At 45.2% G+C, this 24,175-nt stretch overlaps 1 protein-coding gene across 1 annotated transcript in view; it reads left to right on the top strand.

The window, feature by feature from the left end:
• The window catches only part of LOC115105972 (ADP-ribosylation factor-like protein 15), a 122,929-nt gene extending 103,747 nt beyond the window's left edge, over positions 1 to 19,182 (top strand). The window contains exon 5 of the mRNA XM_029628522.2: positions 14,504 to 19,182. Coding sequence (XP_029484382.1) covers positions 14,504 to 14,656 — 153 coding nt within the window. The 3' untranslated portion in view covers positions 14,657 to 19,182. The remainder of the gene's footprint in view (positions 1 to 14,503) is intronic.
• The last annotated feature ends 4,993 nt before the right edge of the window (positions 19,183 to 24,175 follow it).

Here is a 24,175-nt window from a genome sequence, read left to right as displayed (position 1 = left end):
GTGGAGCCTCAACCTCCTCTGCTCCAACATGTGTCTCTGAAAATGGCACCCTATTTCCCATGTAGTGCACTACTATGACCAGGGCCCATATGGCTCTGGTCAAAAGTAGTACACTATATAGGGATTAGGGTGCCGTTTGGGACAAATCTCTAGACTGTGGCCCCTGACCGATGGAGCCTCCTGCCTCACCCCAATGTGTTTCCAATGTTCTGGCTCTGAAGACACTGAGCGTCTAGCCAGCCAGACCCAGTCCGCTATGCAGTGTGTGAATAATGGACTACCTAACTCCGCTTCAGACCCAGCCATCCACTTCACTCCAGCAGTCATAACAACTCGCACACCAAGCTATACATACTGGAAGTGGCATCAGTCGTCATGGCGTGAGGAGAGATTCATAACACAGATGAATGATGGCACCAGATGGTTCCTTTTCATGTATAAGGGCAGCGTTATATCAAGGTGGCAGTACATAATACATAGGATCTGTACTCAGCACTCCTCCGTGAAAGCTGTTGTGAAAACTGTTGATGTATGTCATTAGATGTATTAGGGTGTATATGTACGCCAATGGACGAGTTGGACATACAGGACAAGTTCGCGCAATGTACAAAAGCCTTGTATTCGTGTTCTTAGCGTCTCTGCTGTTTTGAAATGTGAATCAGGTCTTGGCTCAGCGTTGGTTACTGAACTACCTCATGAAGAATGCTTTACCACAGAGGAATCCCCACCGCTAGGCCCTCGACTACTCCAAAGTGAAATATTATTCCCTCCACTGCAGTGGGGAAATAGCAGGGATGATCCCAAGGATGTTAAAGGTCTTACAGGAGGTTTGCTTTGGAACGGTCCCGATATTCACATTTAAAAAATTTTTAAGCTAGAGCTATTACCAAAAATCCGACTTCAGTCTGAAATATGAGCTGTACATCACACCTACGAGATGGAATCTCATTTTTCAGGTGAATTGGTAGATTTCAGAGTATCTTGGTGCTATTATTTTGGGTCATCTGTCAGTCAGAGAATCCCCACCGCTAGGCCCTCGACTACTCCAAAATGAAATATTATTCCCTCCACTGCAGTTGTTTTATTTGTCTTTTGTGGATTTATCAAATTGCTGTCTGAACAGCAATTCAGGCTACCCTGGGGCTGCAGTAATCGAAAGGTTGCAAGTTCGAATCCCCGAGCTGACAAGGTACAAATCTGTTGTTCTGCCCCTGAACAAGGCAGTTAACCCACTGTTTCTAGACCGTCATTGAAAATAAGAATTTGTTCTTAACTGACCTGCCTAGTTGCCCAGCTCCCCAGTCCATTCCATGTCCCCAGTCCATTCCATGTCCCCAGCCCAGCTCCCCAGTCCATGTCCCCAGCCCAGCTCCCCAGTCCAGTCCATGTCCCCAGCCCAGCTCCCCAGTCCAGTCCATGTCCCCAGCCCAGCTCCCCAGTCCATGTCCCCAGCCCAGCTCCCCAGTCCATCTCCCCAGTCCAGTCCATGTCCCCAGCCCAGCTCCCCAGTCCAGTCCATGTCCAGTCCATGTCCCCAGCCCAGCTCCCCAGCCCAGCTCCCCAGTCCAGTCCATGTCCCCAGCCCAGCTCCCCAGTCCAGTCCATGTCCCCAGCTCAGCTCCCCAGTCCAGTCCATGTCCCCAGCTCAGCTCCCCAGCCCAGCTCCCCAGTCCAGTCCATGTCCCCAGCCCAGCTCCCCAGTCCAGTCCATGTCCCCAGCCCAGCTCCCCAGTCCAGTCCAAGTCCCCAGCCCAGCTACCCAGTCCAGTCCATGTCCCCAGCCCAGCTCCCCAGTCCATGTCCCCAGCCCAGCTCCCCAGTCCAGTCCATGTGTCCAGCCCAGCTCTCCAGTCCATCTCCCCAGCCCAGCTCGCCAGTCCAGCCCAGCGCAACTCCCCAGTCCAGCTCCACAGTCTAGTCCAGCGTCCCAGTCTTGTCCAGCTTCCCAGTCTAGTCTAGTCCAGCCCAGTTGGCCAGCCCAGCGCCCCAGTCCAGTCCAGCTCCCAAGCCCAGCTCGCCAGTCCAGCCTAGTTAGCCAGTCCAGCTCCCCAGTCTAGTCCAGCTCCCCAGCCTAGCTCCCCAGCCCAGGTCCCAGTCCAGCTCCCCAGCCGAGCGCCCAGTCCATTTCCCCAGTCCAGCTCCCCAGTCCATTTCCCCAGCTCCACAGTCCAGCTCCTCAGCCCAGCTCGCTAGTCCAGTCCAGCTCCCCAGCCCAGCTCACTAGTCCAGTCCAGCTCCACAGTCCAGCTCCCCAGCCCAGCTCGCTAGTCCAGCCCAGCTCGCTAGTCTAGCCCAGCTCGCTAGTCCAGCCCAGCCCAGCACCCCAGTCCAGCTCCACAGTCCCAGTCCCCAGTCCAGCTCCAGCCTCCAAGCAGGTCAGATGTTTGGTGTCAGCCCGTTCAGGTGGCTCGTAGTCGTAGCCTCCTGTAAAATGTAGTTACTGTAAACCTACAGTGAGGGAGGCTCACAGGTACAGTAGGCTCTGTACCAACACATGGGTTCTGTACCAACACATACAGTAGGCTCTGTACCAACACATGGGCTCTGCACCAACACATGGGCTCTGTACCAACACATACAGTAGGCTCTGTACCAACACATACAGTAGGCTCTGTACCAACACATGGGCTCTGTACCAACACATACAGTAGGCTCTGTACCAACACATGGGCTCTGTACCAACACATGGGCTCTGTACCAACACATGGGCTCTGCACCAACACATGGGCTCTGTACCAACACATACAGTAGGCTCTGTACCAACACATACAGTAGGCTCTGTACCAACACATGGGCTCTGTACCAACACATACAGTAGGCTCTGTACCAACACATGGGCTCTGTACCAACACATGGGCTCTGTACCAACACATGGGCTCTGTACCAACACATGGGCTCTGTACCAACACATGGGCTCTGTACCAACACATGAGCTCTGTACCAACACATGGGCTCTGTACCAACACATACAGAAGGCTCTGTACCAACACATGGGCTCTGTACCAACACATGAGCTCTGTACCAACACATGGGCTCTGTACCAACACATACAGAAGGCTCTGTACCAACACATGGGCTCTGTACCAACACATGGGCTCTGTACCAACACATGGGCTCTGTACCAACACATGAGCTCTGTACCAACATATGGGCTCTGTACCAACACATACAGTAGACTCTGTACCAACGCATACAGTAGGCTCTGTACCAACACATACAGTAGGCTTTGTACCAACACACAGTAGGCTCTATACCAACACATACAGTAGGTTCTGTGCCAACACACACATTAGGCTCTATACCAACACACACAGTAGGCTCTGTACCAACCCATACAGTAGGCTGTGTACCAACACATACAGTAGGCTCTGTACCAACACGTAGGCTCTGTCTGAAAGTGTAAAAGCTGTCCAATCCTTGAGTCCTCCTGTCCTTGATACCTTCTGTCCTTGATCCCTCATTTCCTCACCTCCCTCCCAAGGATGCATTAGAGGAGAGCTCAGCTTGAATTTCTTATGGAACAGGAACTGGCTCAGGTGATAACTTCCTGTTTCAAAACGTTTTCTCTACTATTGGTGTTCCCAAGATGGCGTAGCAGTAAGACGTCCTGTCGTGTCGTGTCCCTTGTATATATCGTTTTCTTTTTCGTTTTTACATATTTTTCTTCGCATATCTTTTAAAACATTTTGCTAAACCTCAGCTTCTAAATACTCTCCTGCAACCCGCCTCACCCAATGTTTTCCTAAAGTATTTATATTTACTTCGGATCCGGACCCCCTCAACTGAAGCTAGCCAGCTAACTACCAGCTATGCTAGCGGTCTTCAGCTAACCGGTCATCAGCTAACCTTTAGCTCGGAAAGCTCTCGCCAGTTCGAACAACACGAGAGTTCATCTCAGCCTATGCCTCCCTCCAGTCCCTCGACTTCTTGGCACTGACGGAAACATGGATCACCACAGATAACACTGCTACTCCTACTGCTCTCTCTTCGTCCGACCACGTGTTCTCGCACACCCCGAGAGCTTCTGGTCAGCGGGGTGGTGGCACCGGGATCCTCATCTCTCCCAAGTGGTCATTCTCTCTTTCTCCCCTTACCCATCTGTCTATCGCCTCCTTTGAATTCCATGCTGTCACAGTTACCAGCCCTTTCAAGCTTAACATCCTTATCATTTATCGCCCTCCAGGTTCCCTCGGAGAGTTCATCAATGAGCTTGATGCCTTGATAAGCTCCTTTCCTGAGGACGGCTCACCTCTCACAGTTCTGGGCGACTTTAACCTCCCCACGTCTACCTTTGACTCATTCCTCTCTGCCTCCTTCTTTCCACTCCTCTCCTCTTTTGACCTCACCCTCTCACCTTCCCCCTACTCACAAGGCAGGCAATACGCTCGACCTCATCTTTACTAGATGCTGTTCTTCCACGAACCTCATTGCAACTCCCCTCCAAGTCTCCGACCACTACCTTGTATCCTTTTCCCTCTCGCTCTCATCCAACACTTCCCACGCTGCCCCTACTCGGATGGTATCGCGCCGTCCCAACCTTCGCTCTCTCTCCCCGCTACTCTCTCCTCTTCCATCCTATCATCTCTTCCCTCTGCTCAAACCTTCTCCAACCTATCTCCTGATTCTGCCTCCTCAACCCTCCTCTCCTCCCTTTCTGCATCCTTTGACTCTCTATGTCCCCTATCCTCCAGGCCGGCTCGGTCCTCCCTCCCGCTCCGTGGCTCGACGACTCATTGCGAGCTCACAGAACAGGGCTCCGGGCAGCCGAGCGGAAATGGAGGAAAACCGCCTCGCTGCGGACCTGGCATCCTTTCACTCCCTCCTCTCTACATTTTCCTCTTCTGTCTCTGCTGCTAAAGCCACTTTCTACCACTCTAAATTCCAAGCATCTGCCTCTAACCCTAGGAAGCTCTTTGCCACCTTCTCCTCCCTCCTGAATCCTCCTCCCCTCCCCCCTCCTCCCTCTCTGCAGATGACTTCGTCAACCATTTTGAAAAGAAGGTCGACGACATCCGATCCTCGTTTGCTAAGTCAAACGACACCGCTGGTTCTGCTCACACTGCCCTACCCTGTGCTCTGACCTCTTTCTCCCCTCTCTCTCCAGATGAAATCTCGCGTCTTGTGACGGCCGGCCGCCCAACAACCTGCCCGCTTGACCCTATCCCCTCCTCTCTTCTCCAGACCATTTCCGGAGACCTTCTCCCTTACCTCACCTCGCTCATCAACTCATCCCTGACCGCTGGCTACGTCCCTTCCGTCTTCAAGAGAGCGAGAGTTGCACCCTTCTGAAAAAACCTACACTCGATCCCTCCGATGTCAACAACTACAGACCAGTATCCCTTCTTTCTTTTCTCTCCAAAACTCTTGAACGTGCCGTCCTTGGCCAGCTCTCCCGCTATCTCTCTCAGAATGACCTTCTTGATCCAAATCAGTCAGGTTTCAAGACTAGTCATTCAACTGAGACTGCTCTTCTCTGTATCACGGAGGCGCTCCGCACTGCTAAAGCTAACTCTCTCTCCTCTGCTCTCATCCTTCTAGACCTATCGGCTGCCTTCGATACTGTGAACCATCAGATCCTCCTCTCCACCCTCTCCGAGTTGGGCATCTCCGGCGCGGCCCACGCTTGATTGCGTCCTACCTGACAGGTCGCTCCTACCAGGTGGCGTGGCGAGAATCTGTCTCCTCACCACGTGCTCTCACCACTGGTGTCCCCCAGCGCTCTGTTCTAGGCCCTCTCCTATTCTCGCTATACACCAAGTCACTTGGCTCTGTCATAACCTCACATGGTCTCTCCTATCATTGCTATGCAGACGACACACAATTAATCTTCTCCTTTCCCCCTCTGATGACCAGGTGGCGAATCGCATCTCTGCATGTCTGGCAGACATATCAGTGTGGATGACGGATCACCACCTCAAGCTGAACCTCGGCAAGACGGAGCTGCTCTTCCTCCCGGGAAGGACTGCCCGTTCCATGATCTCGCCATCACGGTTGACAACTCCATTGTGTCCTCCTCCCAGAGCGCTAAGAACCTTGGCGTGATCCTGGACAACACCCTGTCGTTCTCAAATAACATCAAGGCGGTGGCCCGTTCCTGTAGGTTCATGCTCTACAACATCCGCAGAGTACGACCCTGCCTCACACAGGAAGCGGCGCAGGTCCTAATCCAGGCACTTGTCATCTCCCGTCTGGATTACTGCAACTCGCTGTTGGCTGGGCTCCCTGCCTGTGCCATTAAACCCCTACAACTCATCCAGAACGCCGCAACCCGTCTGGTGTTCAACCTTCCCAAGTTCTCTCACGTCACCCCGCTCCTCCGCTCTCTCCACTGGCTTCCAGTTGAAGCTCGCATCCGCTACAAGACCATGGTGCTTGCCTACGGAGCTGTGAGGGGAACGGCACCTCAGTACCTCCAGGCTCTGATCAGGCCCTACACCCAAACAAGGGCACTGCGTTCATCCACCTCTGGCCTGCTCGCCTCCCTACCACTGAGGAAGTACAGTTCCCGCTCAGCCCAGTCAAAACTGTTCGCTGCTCTGGCCCCCCAATGGTGGAACAAACTCCCTCACGACGCCAGGACAGCGGAGTCAATCACCACCTTCCGGAGACACCTGAAACCCCACCTCTTTAAGGAATACCTAGGATAGGATAAAGTAATCCTTCTCCCCCCTTAAAATATTTAGATGCACTATTGTAAAGTGGCTGTTCCACTGGATGTCATAAGGTGAATGCACCAATTTGTAAGTCGCTCTTGATAAGAGCGTCTGCTAAATGACTTAAATGTAAAATGTAAATGTAAATGACTCTAACCAGAGCATAACGGACCTATTTATTTTTTTATCCCCGGATTCCCACCGCAAACGGAACATTTTTCAGCTGGATCTTCACAACTAGGTATCTAGCTAAACCGCAACCCCGGATAATTACTCCTGGCTAGCGTTTCCACCCACTTAGCTTGAAGCTAGCCCGGCCAGAGCCCCTGTGCTACCACCGTAGCATACTCCTGGGCTACAATACCCGGACCCACGACCGGTCTATCGATGTCACCGCATGAAGAGGAATAAACTGACTCAATCCATCCCATCGCGACGTCCCCCAAAGGCTAACTCCCTAGCCCTTGCTATCTCCTTGCTTGCTAACTCGGCCTGCTAACTGCTAGCTTGTTTAGCCCCGGTCCGCTAATTGCTACCTTGTTTAGCCCCGGCCTACTAACTGTTAGCTTGTTAGCACAGGCCTGCTAACCGTCTGAATCGCCGCGTCCCAAACACTCACTGGACCCATATTTACTTCCTATCTCTTTTCGATTTTTAATTTGTTTATACCTTCCGGTATCCTGCCTCACCCAATGTGATACGGAACCGCTATTATTTTTAATTTTTAGAACACACTCAAGAACCTCCAGAAGCTAACCAGCTAACTAGCTACAAGCTATTTAGTCATTGTTAGTTTTTTTTAACCTGGATAACACTCGCCAGTCCAGCTTCCCTGCCCCATCCACCGCTGCCCCCTGGACACTGATCACTTGGCTACATAGCTGATGCACGCTGGACTGTCCATTAATCACGGTACTCCATTCTGCTTGTTTATGTTTTATCTGTCGGCCCCGTTGCCTAGTCAACGCCATTTTACCTGCTGTTGTTGTGCTAGCTGATTAGCTGTTGTTGTCTCACCTACTGTTTTAGCTAGCTCTCCCAATTCAACACCTGTGATTACTGTATGCCTCGCTGTATGTCTCTCTCAAATGTCAATATGCCTTGTATACTGTTGTTCATGTTAGTTATCATTGTTTTAGTTCACAATGGAGCCCCCAGTTCCACTCTTCATACCCCTGATACCTTCTTTGTCCCACCTCCCACACATGCGGTGACCTCACCCATTACAACCAGCATGTCCAGAGATACAACCTCTCTCATCATCACCCAGTGCCTGGGCTTACCTCCGCTGTACCCGCACCCCACCATACCCCTGTCTGCGCATTATGCCCTGAATATATTCTACCATGCCCAGAAACCTGCTCCTCTTATTCTCTGTCCCCAACGCTCTAGGCGACCAGTTTTGATAGCCTTTAGCCGCACCCTCATACTACTCCTTCTCTGTTCCGCGGGTGATGTGGAGGTAAACCCAGGCCCTGCATGTCCCCAGGCACCCTCATTTGTTGACTTCTGTGATCGAAAAAGCCTTGGTTTCATGCATGTCAACATCAGAAGCCTCCTCCCTAAGTTTGTTTTACTCACTGCTTTAGCACACACTGCCAACCCTGATGTCCTTGCCGTGTCTGAATCCTGGCTCAGGAAGGCCACCAAAAATTCAGAGATTTCCATACCCAACTATAACATCTTCCGTCAAGATAGAACTGCCAAAGGGGGAGGAGTTGCAGTCTACTGCAGAGATAGCCTGCAAAGTAATGTCATACTTTCCAGGTCCATACCCAAACAGTTCAGACTCAGTAGCCTCGGTTTTTCGGATGACTGCCTTGCCTGGTTCACCAATTACTTTGCAGACAGAGTTCAGTGTGTCAAATCGGAGGGCATGCTGTCCGGTCCTCTGGCAGTCTCTATAGGGGTGCCACAGGGTTCAATTCTCGGGCAGACTCTTTTCTCTGTATATATCAATGATGTTGCTCTTGCTGCGGGCGATTCCCTGATCCACCTCTACGCAGACGACACCATTCTATATACTTCCGGCCCGTCCTTGGACACTGTGCTATCTAACCTCCAAACGAGCTTCAATGCCATACAACACTCCTTCCGTGGCCTCCAACTGCTCTTAAACGCTAGTAAAACCAAATGCATGCTTTTCAACCGATCGCTGCCTGCACCCGCATGCCCGACTAGCATCACCACCCTGGATGGTTCCGACCTTGAATATGTGGACATCTATAAGTACCTAGGTGTCTGGCTAGACTGTAAACTCTCCTTCCAGACTCATATCAAACATCTCCAATCGAAAATCAAATCAAGAGTCGGCTTTCTATTCCGCAACAAAGCCTCCTTCACTCACGCCGCCAAACTTACCCTAGTAAAACTGACTATCCTACCGATCCTCGACTTTGGCGATGTCATCTACAAAATTGCTTCCAACACTCTACTCAGCAAACTGGATGCAGTTTATCACAGTGCCATCCGTTTTGTCACTAAAGCACCTTATACCACCCACCACTGCGACTTGTATGCTCTAGTCGGCTGACCCTCGCTACATATTCGTCGCCAGACCCACTGGCTCCAGGTCATCTACAAGTCCATGCTAGGTAAAGCTCCGCCTTATCTCAGTTCACTGGTCACGATGGCAACACCCATCCGTAGCACGCGCTCCAGCAGGTGTATCTCACTGATCATCCCTAAAGACAACACCTCATTTGGCCGCCTTTCGTTCCAGTACTCTGCTGCCTGTGACTGGAACGAATTGCAAAAATCGCTGAAGTTGGAGACTTTTATCTCCCTCACCAACTTCAAACATCTGCTATCTGAGCAGCTAACCGATCGCTGCAGCTGTACATAGTCTATTGGTAAATAGCCCACCCATTTTCACCTACCTCATCCCCATACTGTTTTTATTTATTTACTTTTCTGCTCTTTTGCACACCAATATCTCTACCTGTACATGACCATCTGATCATTTATCACTCCAGTGTTAATCTGCAAAATTGTAATCATTCCCTACCTCCTCATGCCTTTTTGCACACAATGTATATAGACTCCCCTTTTTTCTTTTTCTTTTCTACTGTGTTATTGACTTGTTAATTGTTTACTCCGTGTGTAACTCTGTGTTGTCTGTTCACACTGCTATGCTTTATCTTGGCCAGGTGGCAGTTACAAATGAGAACTTGTTCTCAACTAGCCTACCTGGTTAAATAAAGGTGAAATAAAAATAAAAACTGGACATGACCCGGGTGTCTTCCAGATGCCGGTTTGGATTGGAGAAGTTGTGATCGTTCATCATCATGGGAGGACCAGTCGTGTTTCGGACGAGTTGAGTTTCTCTTTCCTCAAGTGAGCTCTGACCCCTTTCATCATTATGTTTAAAGTGGTGAGTCGGGCAGATGAGCACCCTGCAACGGCCTTTGGCGCACATGGCCCTGCCTCAGGTTAACACCGTCTTACTGTAGGTTTCCTCTCCCGGCCTCCCGGCGTTTTTAATCAGCCTTTAAAGGTCAGGAGAGATCCCCTCAATCAGACTTGATCTCTTCAGCCCTGAAACTCATCCTATTGATCCCAGCTTTGAGCAGATTGATCTTGTGCTGTACAACATAAAGGTCCCACCACCACAGTCTATAGAGCCAGAGCTTCAACCCTTTATCTGCTGCACACACTGAATGACCCTCGCACATCTTTAGCGTATTGGCCTCGTGACCCAGAACTGTCTTGTGTTAGCTAGCTCAGCCTGCATGTTAGTCGGGCTAAACGACGGTATCAGCAACTTGCCCCTCCTGACCCTATTGAGACGTCCAGCAGAGATGAACTAGCAATGGACATTTTTCTGCTGTGTCAGTCTGTTTCACCAGACAATGGATTGTTGTAGTGTATTAGCCAGGCTAGACACAGTTTTCTGAGCAAAAGGTGGACATAAAAGACTGTAAAACACCAGCAAATCAGCTGCAAGTGATTTTAATTTTGGAAATCTGTTCCAAAGTATTACCACGCATAATAGAGAGATATACACTGGGTCACAAGGCTAACAAGATAGAGATATAGGCAGGCAGGTAGCCTAGCGGTTAAGAGCATTGGGCCAGTAACTGATAAGGTCGCTGGTTCGAATCCCCGAGCTGACTAGGTGAAAAATCCCTTGAGCAAGGCACTGAACCGTAATTGCTCCTGTAAGTCATGTCTACTAAATAATTTTTGATTTAGATTTTTTTTTAAATAAGAGATTGACTGACCAGGTGAAATCTATGATCCCTTATTGAGATCACTTGTTAAATCCACTTCAATCAGTGTAGATGAAGGGGAGGACACTGGTTAAATAAGTATTTTTTTAGCCTTGATGTAATTGAGACATGGATTGTGTGTGTTTGTGCGTGCCATTGAGGGTGAATGGTCAAGACAATATAATTAAGGGGGGGGGGGGTAGTAAAAACAGTTCCAACCAATGTAGGTGCTCCTGTATGTTTGGTATTTGTATAAAATTTAATCAAGGTTTGAAGTGTTTGTTTTAGTGAAATATTATATCTGTTTAGGCATCTTGCGGTCCATTTGTAGTTTACAAATTGTTTGTAATTATGTTCCGGACCCCTGACCACCCAAAGAAAATTGCCAACGGCTAAATCTAGTTGATGATCCCTGATCTAACCTCTCCTTCTAAATCTAGTTGATGATCCCTGATCTAACCTCTCCTTCTAAATCTAGTTGATGATCCCTGATCTAACCTCTCCTTCTAAATCTAGTTGATGATCCCTGATCTAACCTCTCCTTCTAAATCTAGTTGATGATCCCTGATCTAACCTCTTCATAGACTTGTTGCTTTCTCTTTATGTTGAATTAATCATCATTCTTCCCCGTTACACACACACACACACACACACACATAATAACAATAGACAAACGCTACAGCACCTTCCAAGCCTGTTCCTGCTCTCTTTCTCTCTCTCTCTCTTTCTTTCTTTCTATTTCTCTCTCTCCCTCTCTTTTGGAGGAGGGAGGATTGTGTAAGCGAGCGATGAAGTCCCAGACAGGGAAATCTTAATCAGCATTCTTGGCATGCTATGGGAGCTTTGGCTCAAAGGATGTTTTGTTTCATTATTTATTTATTCTCCTTTCTGCTCTGAAACAAAAGGACAAGAGCAGCAGAGGTTTTTGCAGCCTGTTAGTGCAGTTTCTAATCTCTCCTGTTCCTGTGGGTTTGGCCATCAGTACGGTATGGTGTCCTATGGTATCTTCTGTATTCTCTGAATGGGTTTGAACATGATCTCTCCCTCTTCCTCAGTTGTCCCCACTTACTGACACTGACAGACACACAGATACACACAGCCAAACTTTAAACACAGATGGACAGAATCTGTTGGAAAAGTTTACTTTAAAGGCTCTGTTTACTCAAATTGTTTAGTTTGATTTATTTGATTTATTTATTTTCCTATTCTTCAAGTGATGGGTCATGTTCATTATGACACACCATAGCAAAAGATTTAGCAATGGAAAATGACAACTAGCATTTCATAACTCTTTTGACTCAGTCTGAGCATTTTCTTCCGTTTCATGCCTACTTAACCCTGCTATAGTATCCATAATCCCAACCAGTAGTATTTTGAATGTGAAAAATGACTCCTCTGGCTTTGCTGCCGCTTTGCCAGGTATTTATTCTCTGTGTACCGACCTGACTCTCGGGGGCTTTGCCAGGTATTTATTCTCTGTGTACCGACCTGACTCTCGGGGGCTTTGCCAGGTATTTATTCTCTGTGTACTTACTGACCTGACTCTCAGGGGCTTTGCCAGGTATTTATTCTCTGTGTACTTACTGACCTGACTCTCAGGGGCTTTGCCAGGTATTTATTCTCTGTGTACTGACCTGACTCTCAGGGGCTTTGCCAGGTATTTATTCTCTGTGTACTGACCTGACTCTCAGGGGCTTTGCCAGGTATTTATTCTTGGCCTCTGTGGTGTCAAATGCCAAGGCTCTCCAGACACCACTCTGCTCTCTCAGATCATTATGACCGAGAGAGGGCAACAAGTAATATTCTGTCACCACGCTGTCTGATGGCCAGGAGACCAGCATGGCCTTACATCACCCTGGTAGTAAATCTTCAATGAGACTGTCTGATGGTCTATAGACCAGCATGGCCTTACATCACCCTGGTGGTCAACCTTCAATGAGACTGTCTGAAGGTCTATACACCAGCATGGCCTTACATCACCCTGGTGGTAAACCTTCAATGAGACCGTCTGATGGTCTATAGACCAGCATGGCCTTACATCACCCTGGTAGTAAACCTTCAATGAGACTGTCTGATGGTCTATAGACCAGCATGGCCTTACATCACCCTGGTAGTACATCTTCAATGAGACTGTCTGATGGTCTATAGACCAGCATGGCCTTACATCACCCTGGAGGTAAACCTTCAATGAGACTGTCTGATGGTCTATAGACCAGCATGGCCTTTACATCACCCTGGTGGTAAACCTTCAATGAGACCGTCTGATGGTCTATAGACCAGCATGGCCTTACATCACCCTGGTAGTAAACCTTCAATGAGACTGTCTGATGGTCTATACACCAGCATGGCCTTACATCACCCTGGTAGTAAACCTTCAATGAGACTGTCTGATGGTCTATAGACCAGCATGGCCTTACATCACCCTGGTGGTAAACCTTCAATGAGACCGTCTGATGGTCTATAGACCAGCATGGCCTTACATCACCCTGGTAGTAAACCTTCAATGAGATTGTCTGATGGTCTATACACCAGCATGGCCTTACATCACCCTGGTAGTAAACCTTCAATGAGACTGTCTGATGGTCTATAGACCAGCATGGCCTTTACATCACCCTGGTAGTAAATCTTCAATGAGACTGTCTGATGTCTTGTCCCTTATGGCCATATAAATATAATCACTAGAACAGAAAAGCACCTCATTCTATTTCCATGGTTATGGCCTGGCTGGCCATGCCTCATCCCCCCCAGTAGTAAACCACCCCAAAGACGGACCGTTATGGCTTTAGGTCCACCAGCCCATCCTATGTGGCTCCCATATATCACTGGACTGGTCTCAGGCATCCCCCTACGAAGTAGTCAAACTATACAGAAACGGTCTGCAATGCTGGCTTGACCATCACCTATCAATCCGTGTCAGTATTGGCAGAACCGAGAGATTGTGGCAGTGTTTTTGTCTTTTTCAGATTTTTGACATAGCTGGACACTGTGCTTGTTTTCAGAAGTGTGTACTGTGTGCTTAAGCTCAACTGGGAGTTGAAATCACGAGGGTAATCTTTCTCCCATTTGATTCAGAATTGATTGCAATATTTTGGACTTTGTTTTGTTTTCCTGCAGACTTTCAACATGGGACCTGCATAGTTCTTAAGACAATCTTTGTACTTTGGTCTAGTTTGTGGTCTCCACTTGGCTCTTGTTATATGTAATGCATTGGCAGATATTGGTGTAATTACAGAGGAATGAACAGTATTTAGACAAAGACAGTTACGGTATACTATGCTGTACACCCAGACATCAAGAACACATGAGTTAACGTTACAGTTATTTACTCACTGTGACATAATGGCACCGAAGGGGATGGCTGCCGTTGTACGATCCGGTAACCAATTGTGTATGTTTTTTTGCGTTATTTGTAACTTATTATTTAAACATTTTTACTTATCTATTTTTTAGTTAACACTTATTTTATTTTTTCTTAATTTCTTAAAGCATTGTTGGTTAAGGACTTGTAAGTAAGCATTTCCCTGTAAGGTCTGCACCTGTTGTATTCGGCATATGACAAATAAAATTTGATTTGATTTATGTTTTCAATAAGTGTCCAATCCTCTGAGCTCTCTCTGTTTTTCTCTCTTTCTCTGTTAGATAAAGAAGTATTTTGAGCTGGAGCCTCTGGCCCGAGGGAAGAGCTGGATTCTAGAAGGCAGCTCAGTGGACAACATGGATGCCGTGAAACAGAGCTTCACTCAGCTCATTGAGCTGCTGGAGGACAAGGACCAAGACACAGGCAGGATATGAGCTGGGACCTAAACTATTGGGAACTACAAATCCCACAGGACCTGCTGAGCCACAAGAACTACAAACCACACAGGTCCCACAGGACCTGCTGAGCCACAGGGAACTACAAATCCCACTTGGGTCGACAGTTAGACCCCACAGGAGCCACATCCGAGCTACAAAGCCCATGGGAGGGCATACCACACAGGCAGTCCATACCACACAGGCAGTCCATACCACACAGGCAGTCCATACCACACAGGCAGTCCATACCACACAGGCAGTCCATACCACACAGGCAGTCCATACCACACAGGCAGGCCATACCACACAAGCAGTCCATACCACACAGGCAGGCCATACCACACAGGCAGGCCATACCACACAGGCAGGCCATACCACACAGGCAGTCCATACCACACAGGCAGACCATACCACACAGGCAGACCATACCACACAGGCAGTCCATACCACACAGGCAGTCCATACCACACAGGCAGGCCATACCACACAGGCAGGCCATACCACACAGGCAGGCCATACCACAATGGAGCAACCTGATCACAGAGGAACCATAGAACATGGAGTCATTCCCCTCCGCAGAGAATCTATGGGCCGCCAGGGTTGTAATGGTTAGAGAAGTAAAAGACTACCAGCTCTCAAACTGTAGAGACCTGGTGGACTGACTCCCTGAAAAGTAGTGCTGAGTGATTAACTGAAATGTCGGTTTATTTTTGTTTTTTTAAATAACGAATCGGTCAACGTCAGTTCAATTATTTGAATACCTTTTACTTCGTTTTTTTTCCTGTGCGCTCAATGTGCCATTTCTCTAGAGAGATTTCTCTCTGGGGTAGGTTGTTCAACTCATCATACAGTAGTTACGTACATAAATCGTGTTAATTAATACAATGACCAGAATCCATTGTGCCTACAGCTGCCTGTTCTCATTGGTTCTTGCTGGACAAGCTCTGTGGGCGGAGATGAGATGATGACTTGGTATAAAATAATAAGTCACCAAATACATATTGTTTTATATACAGTTGAAGTCGGAAGTTTACATACACTTTAGCCAAATATATTTAAACTCAGTTTTTCACAATTCCTGACATTTAATCCTAGTAAAAATTCCCTGTCTTAGGTCAGTTAGGATCACCACTTTATTTTAAGAAGGTGAAATGTCAGAATAATAGAAGAGAATGATTTATTTCAGCTTTTATTTCGTTCATCACATTCCTAGTGGGTCAGAAGTTTACATACATACACTCAATTAGTATTTGGTACCATTGCCTATAGATTGTTTAACGTGGGTCAAATGTTTCAGGTAGCCTTCCACAAGCTTCCCACAGTAAGTTGGGGGAATTTTGGCCCATTCTTCCTGGCAGAGCTGGTGTAACTGAGTCAGGTTTGTAGGCCTCCTTGCTCGCACATGCTTTTTCAGTTCTGCCCACAAATTTTCCATAGAATTGAGGTCAGGGCTTTGTGATGGCCACTCCAATACCTTGACTTTGTTGTCCTTAAGCCATTTTGCCACAACTTTGGAAGTATGCTTGGGGTCATTGTCCATTTGGAAGACCCATTTGCGACCAAGCTTTAACTTTCTGACTGATGTCTTGAGATGTTGCTTCAATATATCCTCATCATTTTCCCTCCTTCATGATGCCATCTATTTTGTGAAGTGCACCAGTCCCTCCTGCTGCAAAGCACCCCCACAACATGATGCTTCCACCCCCGTGCTTCACAGTTGGGATGGTGTTCTTCGGCTTGCAAGACTCCCCCTTTTTTCTCCAAAAATAACGATGGTCATTATGGCCGAACAGTTCTATTTTGTTTCATCAGACCAGAGGACATTTCTCCAAAAAGCACGATCTTTGTCCGCATGTGCAGTTGCAAACCATAATCTGGCTTTTTTATGGCTGTTTTGGAGCAGTGGCTTCTTCCTTGCTGAGCGGCCTTTCAGGTTATGTCAATATAGGACTCGTTTTACTATGGATATTGATACTTTATACCTGTTTCCTCCAGCATCTTCACAAGGTCCTTTGCTGTTGTTCTGGGATTGATTTGCACTTTTCGCACCAAAGTACATTAATCTCTAGGAGACAGAACGCGTCTCCTTCCTGAGTGCTATGACGGCTGCGTGGTCCCATGGTGTTTATACTTGCGTACTATTATTTAAAGAGATGAACTTGGTACCTTCAGGGGTTTGGAAATTGCTCCCAAGGATGAACCAGACTTGTGGAGGTCTTGAATGATTTCTTTTGATTTTCCCATGATGTCAAGCAAAGGGGCACTGAGTTTGAAAGTAGGCTTTGAAATACATCCACAGGTACACCTCCAATTGACTCAAATGATGTCACTTAGCCTATCAGAAGCTTCTAAAGCCATGACATCCTTTTCTGGAATTTTCCAAGCTGTTTAAAGACACCGTAAACTTAGTGTATAACTTCTGACCCACTGGAATTGTGATACAGTGAAATATAAGTGAAATAATCTGTCTGTAAACAATTGTTGGAAGAATTACTTGTGTCATGCACAAAGTAGATGTCCTAACTGACTTGCCAAAACTCTAGTTTGTTAACAAGACATTTGTGGAGTGGTTGAAAAATGAGTTTTAATGACTCCAACCTAAGTGTATGTAAACTTACAACTTCAACTATATATATATATATATATAATGTAAGTAATGTGAATGAAGGATGGAGTGTAGAGCATCTACAGATGGACGCCAGGTAGTGTTACATGGTTTATTAATAAGTAATGGGCAGTCACTACCATCATTGGGGTTTTAATAATTAAATAATATATATACACAACCAAAATATAAAACTTGAACCATAACTGTAATGGCAGTCACTACCATCAATTGTTTAATTCTGTGTTGTTACAGCCTTGAACACAAAATATTTTTTTATAAAAAAAATTAAAAAAAATGTAACTGAAATTGAAGACCGTGATTAGTTTTTTTTTTTTTTACGAACCGAAACTGAACAGACCTCAAAAGGCACTAATCTCTCAGCACTACTGAAAAGGCACTTATCATGTTGGAAATGTAATGCCTTGCCTTCACTCAAAATAAATATCTGTATTTAAGACATACAGAACATCAGTTTGCCACTAATGCTTTATTATCAATCTCATGATTCACTTCTGATTGTTTTTGTCCTTTTGATGACTGATAGTTGTACATTGCTACTAGACTGTATGTAGTTTAGAATAACTGGAATATGTATTGGGTCATGCACAATGGTTTAGTCCTACAACACTTACTTGTCTGTGACAAATGTTTTAACTTCAAGGCCTTGAGATGTGTTTTAAAGCCAAACCTTTAAAAGTGTCTTCACAAACATGTTAAACCAAGTTGCAGTATTTTTTAGCTCCACACCATTGATTCACAGGTGGTCTCTCTCAATACACAGTAAGAAGAAATTGAGACTAAATGTTAATAGTTGAATTGAAAGCTTTCTCTCTCTGTTGATTCACTGAAATGCATATTGTGGAGAATAAACTTTAGATGTTAATTGAGTATTTTAGTAATTTGATAGTATTACCTTTTTACTGGGGCCAAAACTCCTGTCCCTCTGTGTGTAAGAAACAGTAAAGTGTGAAATTGAATGCAGTTTGCACAATACTGAAGTCAATGAAGTCTGTCAGGAGGATTTCCAAATGATAGTACAGGGCCTTCACAGTGGACTGTGTGTACAGTATGTGTCTGTTTCATGTACAGTGATGACGTGTTCCTTTTTTAATGTTGTAATTGTCACCTTTGAATGTAAGAACACACACACTCACACAGGTCAAAGGTTACAGGTTGGTTATACAGACTCGCTACTCAGAGAGATGATAGAAACATTTCAAAGCTGTTCATGTACATTTCTTTGCTTCTTACCAATGTAACTTTTATTGGCTGCATCTACTGGTGGGGAATGAGTTCAGTTGTCAGTCAGAACACCTCGTGTTGTCTAGAAGTGCCTCAAAATGCTGTCAATCATTATTATTATTATTATTAGCAGTGTTGTCAATCATCTGCGACTGTTGTCCCCTTCGGATGACATGAAGTAATTTCTTACACCCCCTAAGGGTTAAACTTACCCTTTGGGGTGCCCCACCTAGTTGTCGTGGTTACCAGACTGTCCACGTGGCCACAGGTATATCTCAAGAGTTTTCTGAGCTCTAGATCTTTAGGATATCTTGGATACGTTTAGTCTTTATAGAGAGAAGTATACCAATACCTGAACATATTGTTGTGTTTATATTAATGTATCTACCACATTTGTGTGTGTATATATATATCCTGATAGCCAAACTCTTCAAGCTGCCTTTTTTTTCTAATTCATTTATACCTATATCAAGATCAATTTGTACATTTGTTACAGATGGTCTTGTTATAATCTGGAAGGGCAGGAACGTGTCTGTGTTTATACTGGAAGATGAAATCGACATTTAGCAGTTTGCTTTAGTGGCTTCGAGTCTATTCTGAAGTTCTACTGTGTATCTACATAATTTATGCATAATTCCACTTGGCAACATGGACAATAAAGGCTAAATAAGGACATGGGTGTTCACTCCATCAATTCTTTCATTGTGTCAGGTTGCTAGGATACCTTAAATGACCTCAAGTATCAAGAAACAGAACCATATAAAGAGATATGACCCTGTCAAGAATGATCCAATGCCTTGACAGTATTTCAGACCTTCTTTTGAATTACATACTGGCTACAATTTCCCACATAAAAAACTAAAGATCTTAAGAAAGATCTTCAAGTTGACTCGTATAATTTTTGTGAATTATACTAAACAGAAATATAAAAGCAACATGCAACAATTTCCACAAGTTTACTGAGTTACAGTTCATAAAGGAAATCAATCAATTAAAATAATTAGGCCCTAATCTATGAATTTGATATGAACGGGTAGGGACACAGCCATGGGTGGCCCGGGAGAGCATAGGCCCACCCACTGTGGAACTAGGCCCAGCCAATCAGACTGTGTTTTCCCCCACAAAAGGGCTTTATTACAGACAGAAATACTCCTCAGTTTCATTAGCTGTCCATGTGGCTGGTCTCAGACGATCTCCCAGGTGAAGAAGCCGTATGTGGAGGTCCTGGGCGTGGATACACATGGTCTGTGGTTGTGAGGCCTGTTCGAGGTACTGCCATATTGTCTAAAACAATGTTGGAGGAGGCTTATGGTAGAGAAATTAACATTAAATTATCTGCCAACAGCTCTGGTGGACATTCCTGCAGTCGGCATGCCAATTGCATGCTCCTTCAAAACTTGAGACATCTGTGACATTGTGTTGTGTGACAAAACTGCACAGTTTAGAGTGGCCTTTTAGTGTCCCCAGCACAAGTTGCACCTGTGTAATGATCATGCTATTTATTCAGCTTCTTTATATGCCACACCTGTCAGGTGGATGGATTGTCTTGGCAAAGGAGAAATGCTCACTAACAGGGATGTAAACTAATTTGTGTACAACATTTGAGATAAATAAGCTTTTTGTGCAACTTTAGCGTTAGTCATCTTCAGAATCCTCAGGAGTTATTAATGGGATGTTTTACGTATTATTTACTTGATGAGGTTAAGTTTGACATTATGGGAAAAAAAATGGTTTCATTATTCTCTTGTTTGTTTCCCTGGACAAGTCAATCTTCTTGTGATTGGGACAGAGGAAACCCTCTCCCTGCAGCCTGCTACTATGTGTGTGTGTGTGTGTGTGTTTCAAGTACAGTGATGAGTCATACAGGGCTTTACCTCAAACAAACATCTCTTAATTGTCTTGGCATTTAGACCAGAGAGCATAGAAACAGAGATTTCAACAACATATTCTAACAGGGGCTTCCTGACTGAAAACAAACCCTTGTGACATCATATCTGGCACATACAGAGCCTACTAAATGCAATATTCAATTCTATGGTCTGGCATGTCTAAAAGGTGACACACATGTAGGAGTTCACACCCATTGATTGGCCACCATTAGATGGAGATCTATATGATATGTGCGTCAGACCAAGTACATTGATCATGGTCGAAATGGCACATGGCCTTAATGTTGCATGGATTTAATCAAGAATTATATACAATATATATGATATAGTACTGAATAGGATTGAAATGTGCCCAAGATATGCTGTCTGGAGCCACACTGAAGGACATAGAACCTTTCCTGTTTGCACTAAAAGTCAGTCTTTTTGCTTTCGTTTAAGAGGGCTTGAAAACTTTTCCCTCACCGCTGAGAAATGCTAATTAACTTCAAATGAAACAATGGTACTTGTTTAAACATTCTTATAGTTATTGCAGTTGTGTGCGTCTGGGAAGAGAGAAATTATATTTAAAAAGAAGTTAAGTCCATTTCCAATTGCTCTGACTATCTCTGTCCCAGACAAACATTAGTATGCAGACAGACTTGGGATTAATCTGAAAATTTAGACCATGTCTGAACAACTTCACAAAGCCGTCTACAAGACAGAAACTTTAAATCTGTTCTCGCTTTTATCCAGCGCAGTTCTGGCTAGACAGCATTACGCTAATCTTCTTTAAAACGTCTCCTCTTGCCATTTCCATTTCACCTGGACATTAGCACACTGTTTCCCAGGAAGTTTCTAGAAATAAATATGGAATGATGTTACAGTAAGCTGGGAGTCTTGTTCATAACTTCCTGACATTTGAGTTCCTATTCAACATCACTTACTTTTCATCTCCTTTCATTCACAAAGTGCCTCAGAGTATAGGATCAGTGCTGATCTAGGATCAGTTTTTATGACATTTTTTATCATAGTTATATGGACACGGGGGACCTGATTGCCTGATCCTAAATCACCATTCGCACTCTGAGGCGCTTCGTGAATATGGGCCATTGTGTGCATTTTGGCCAGACAGACCCTTTCCCATTAGCCTATTATATCTGACAGGGACTGAGAGAGGAGTCCTCCGGAAATGTGAAAAGGAGATTAAAATGAGCTGAAAATACATACCCGTCTCTGACTTCCCTATGACTACGTTTCAGACTTCTGCCGCGGACTACCGCTAGTTCTCCGACCGTAGTTTTCTTCCTAATTGATGAATGCTTTATTGTAGCATGTAGATTTTTGGTTTCAAAGTTAATTTTATATTTGAGTGAGTAATATAATTTAATTGAATGAGAACTAAGTGGAAGTTAGTTTTCCGCTTCTTTTGATGGAACCTTACAGTGGTTCCATTGGAATGCTGGAGAATGCCTAGTGGAATGCTGGAGAATGCCTAGTGGAATGCTGGAGAATGCCTAGTGGAATGCTGGAGAATGCCTAGTGGAATGCTAGAGAATGCCTAGTGGAATGCTGGAGAATGCATAGTGGAATGCTGGAGAATGCCTAGTGGAATGCTGGAGAATGCCTAGTGGAATGCTGGAGAATGCCTAGTGGAATGCTGGAGAATGCCTAGTGGAATGCCTAGAAGTCTATTGGCATTTCAAATGTTCCGTGCACCCATTATAAGGCACCTATTCAGAAATATTTTATAACCAAATACAAAGACTTGATGTAGAAAGGATGCCTCATACTTACGGTAACAATAATGAGCAAATGTTTAATTTCCAGTCTAATACAGTGCCTTCAAAAAGTGTTCACACCCCTTAATTTTTTCCACATGTTGTTGTGTTACTGATTTTAAAATGGATTAAATTTAGATTTTGTGTCACTGATCTACACACAATACCCCATTTGGAATTTTGTTTGTAGAACATTTTCAAAAAATAAAAATAAATCAAAAGCTGTCTTGAATCAATAAGTATTCAACACCTTTGTTATGGCAAGCCTAAAGTTCAAGAGTAAAAAAAATGTGCTTAACAAATCATGGATTCATTCTGTGTTCAATAATAGTGGTTAACACTATATTTGAATGACTACCCCGTCATTGTAACCTATACATACAATTATATGTAAGGTCCGTCAATAGAGAAGTGAATTTCAAGCACAGATTCAACAACAACGACCAGGGAGGTTTTTCAATGTCTCGCAAAGAAGGGCCCCAATTGGTAGATGTGTTTTTTTTAAATCCCTTTGAGCATGGTGAAGTTATGAATTAGGCTTTGGAGGGTATGTCAATACACTCAGTCACTACTAAGAGATAGGCGTCTTTCCTAACCCAGTTGCCGGAGAGGAAGGAAACTGCTCAGCGATTTCACCATGAGGCCAATGGTGATTTTAAAACAGAGTTGAATGGTTGTGATATGAGAAAACTGAGGATGGAACAACAACATTTTAGTTACTCCATAATACTAACCTAAATGATAGAGTGAAAAGAAGGAAACCTGCACAGAATAAAACATATTCCTAAACATGCATCCTGTTTGCAACAAGGCACTTAAGTAATACTGCAGAAAATGTGGCAAAGATATTAACTTTTTCCTGAATACAAGTGTTATGTTTGGGGCAAATCCAACACAACCCATCACTGAGTACCACTACATATTTCCAAGCATGGTGGTGGCCGCATCATGTTATGGGTATGCTTGTCAAAGGCAAGGAATGGGCAGGTTTTAGGATCAAAAGTAACAAAATACGGCTAAGCACAGGCAAAATCTTACACGAAAACCTGATTCAGTCTTCTTTCCAACAGACACTGGGAGACAAATTCACCTTTCAGCAGGACAATAACCTAAAACACAAGGCCAAAACTACACTGGAGTTACCAAGACAACATGGAATATTCCTGAGTGGCCTAGTTATAGTTTTGACTTAAATTAGTTTGAAACTCTATGGCAAGACATGAAATGGCTTTCTAGCAATGATCATCAACCAACTTAACAGAGCTTGAATAATTTTTCAAAGAATAATAGCTAAATGTGGAAAAAGTCAAGGGGTGCGAATAGATTCTGAAAGCACTCACACGGGACTATATTCACTCTAGACTTCTACAAGTTCAAGACATCATTTGGTCTCTACACTGAACAAAAATAAAAACAAAGACAATGTGGTACAACACATAGCCTGATCTATGCATCTGGTCAGGGCCAGATAGCTACAGTACGCCATGAACTTTTATGAGATATGAACTGTTATGAGATATAGAATAGAGGACACACTGCGTTCCTCTGTGACTACATCCTAATCTGTAAACAACCCAAATGGATGTCTCGGATCTACTCGCTCAAAGAGGTGGCTGCTTCAATGATCTGATGACAGACTCCTATCTGGATCGGAACAACAACACATTTCAATAGATCCCCCAACCCGAGGCTGTTCTTTTTTTCAGAGTGAGTGGTACTGTACTGTTTACATTTCAATAGATCCCCAATGTTAGTTCATTCTATTTTCAGAGTGAATGAGTGGTACGAACACCCTGTGATGTGCTCCCAGCTACCAGACAGCCCCCTGCCCTGCAGGGAGTGGGGACCTACTGTGACAGACTAGTCCCGTTCCACAGACATCGACTCATTCTCATACGTTTCTATTGAACTCCTAAGAGGAACCCAGCAGGGGTCCATTGCGTGCCCGGTCTGGTCTGTCTGTCAGGACTCCAGGGGTCAGGCTGTCTGTCTGGGCTACAGGGGTCTGTCTGTCTCTCTG

The sequence above is a fragment of the Oncorhynchus nerka genome, linkage group LG22 (genome assembly GCF_034236695.1).
Source record: "Oncorhynchus nerka isolate Pitt River linkage group LG22, Oner_Uvic_2.0, whole genome shotgun sequence".
Lineage (NCBI taxonomy): Eukaryota > Metazoa > Chordata > Actinopteri > Salmoniformes > Salmonidae > Oncorhynchus > Oncorhynchus nerka.
This window is presented reverse-complemented; position numbering and strand designations above follow the sequence as displayed.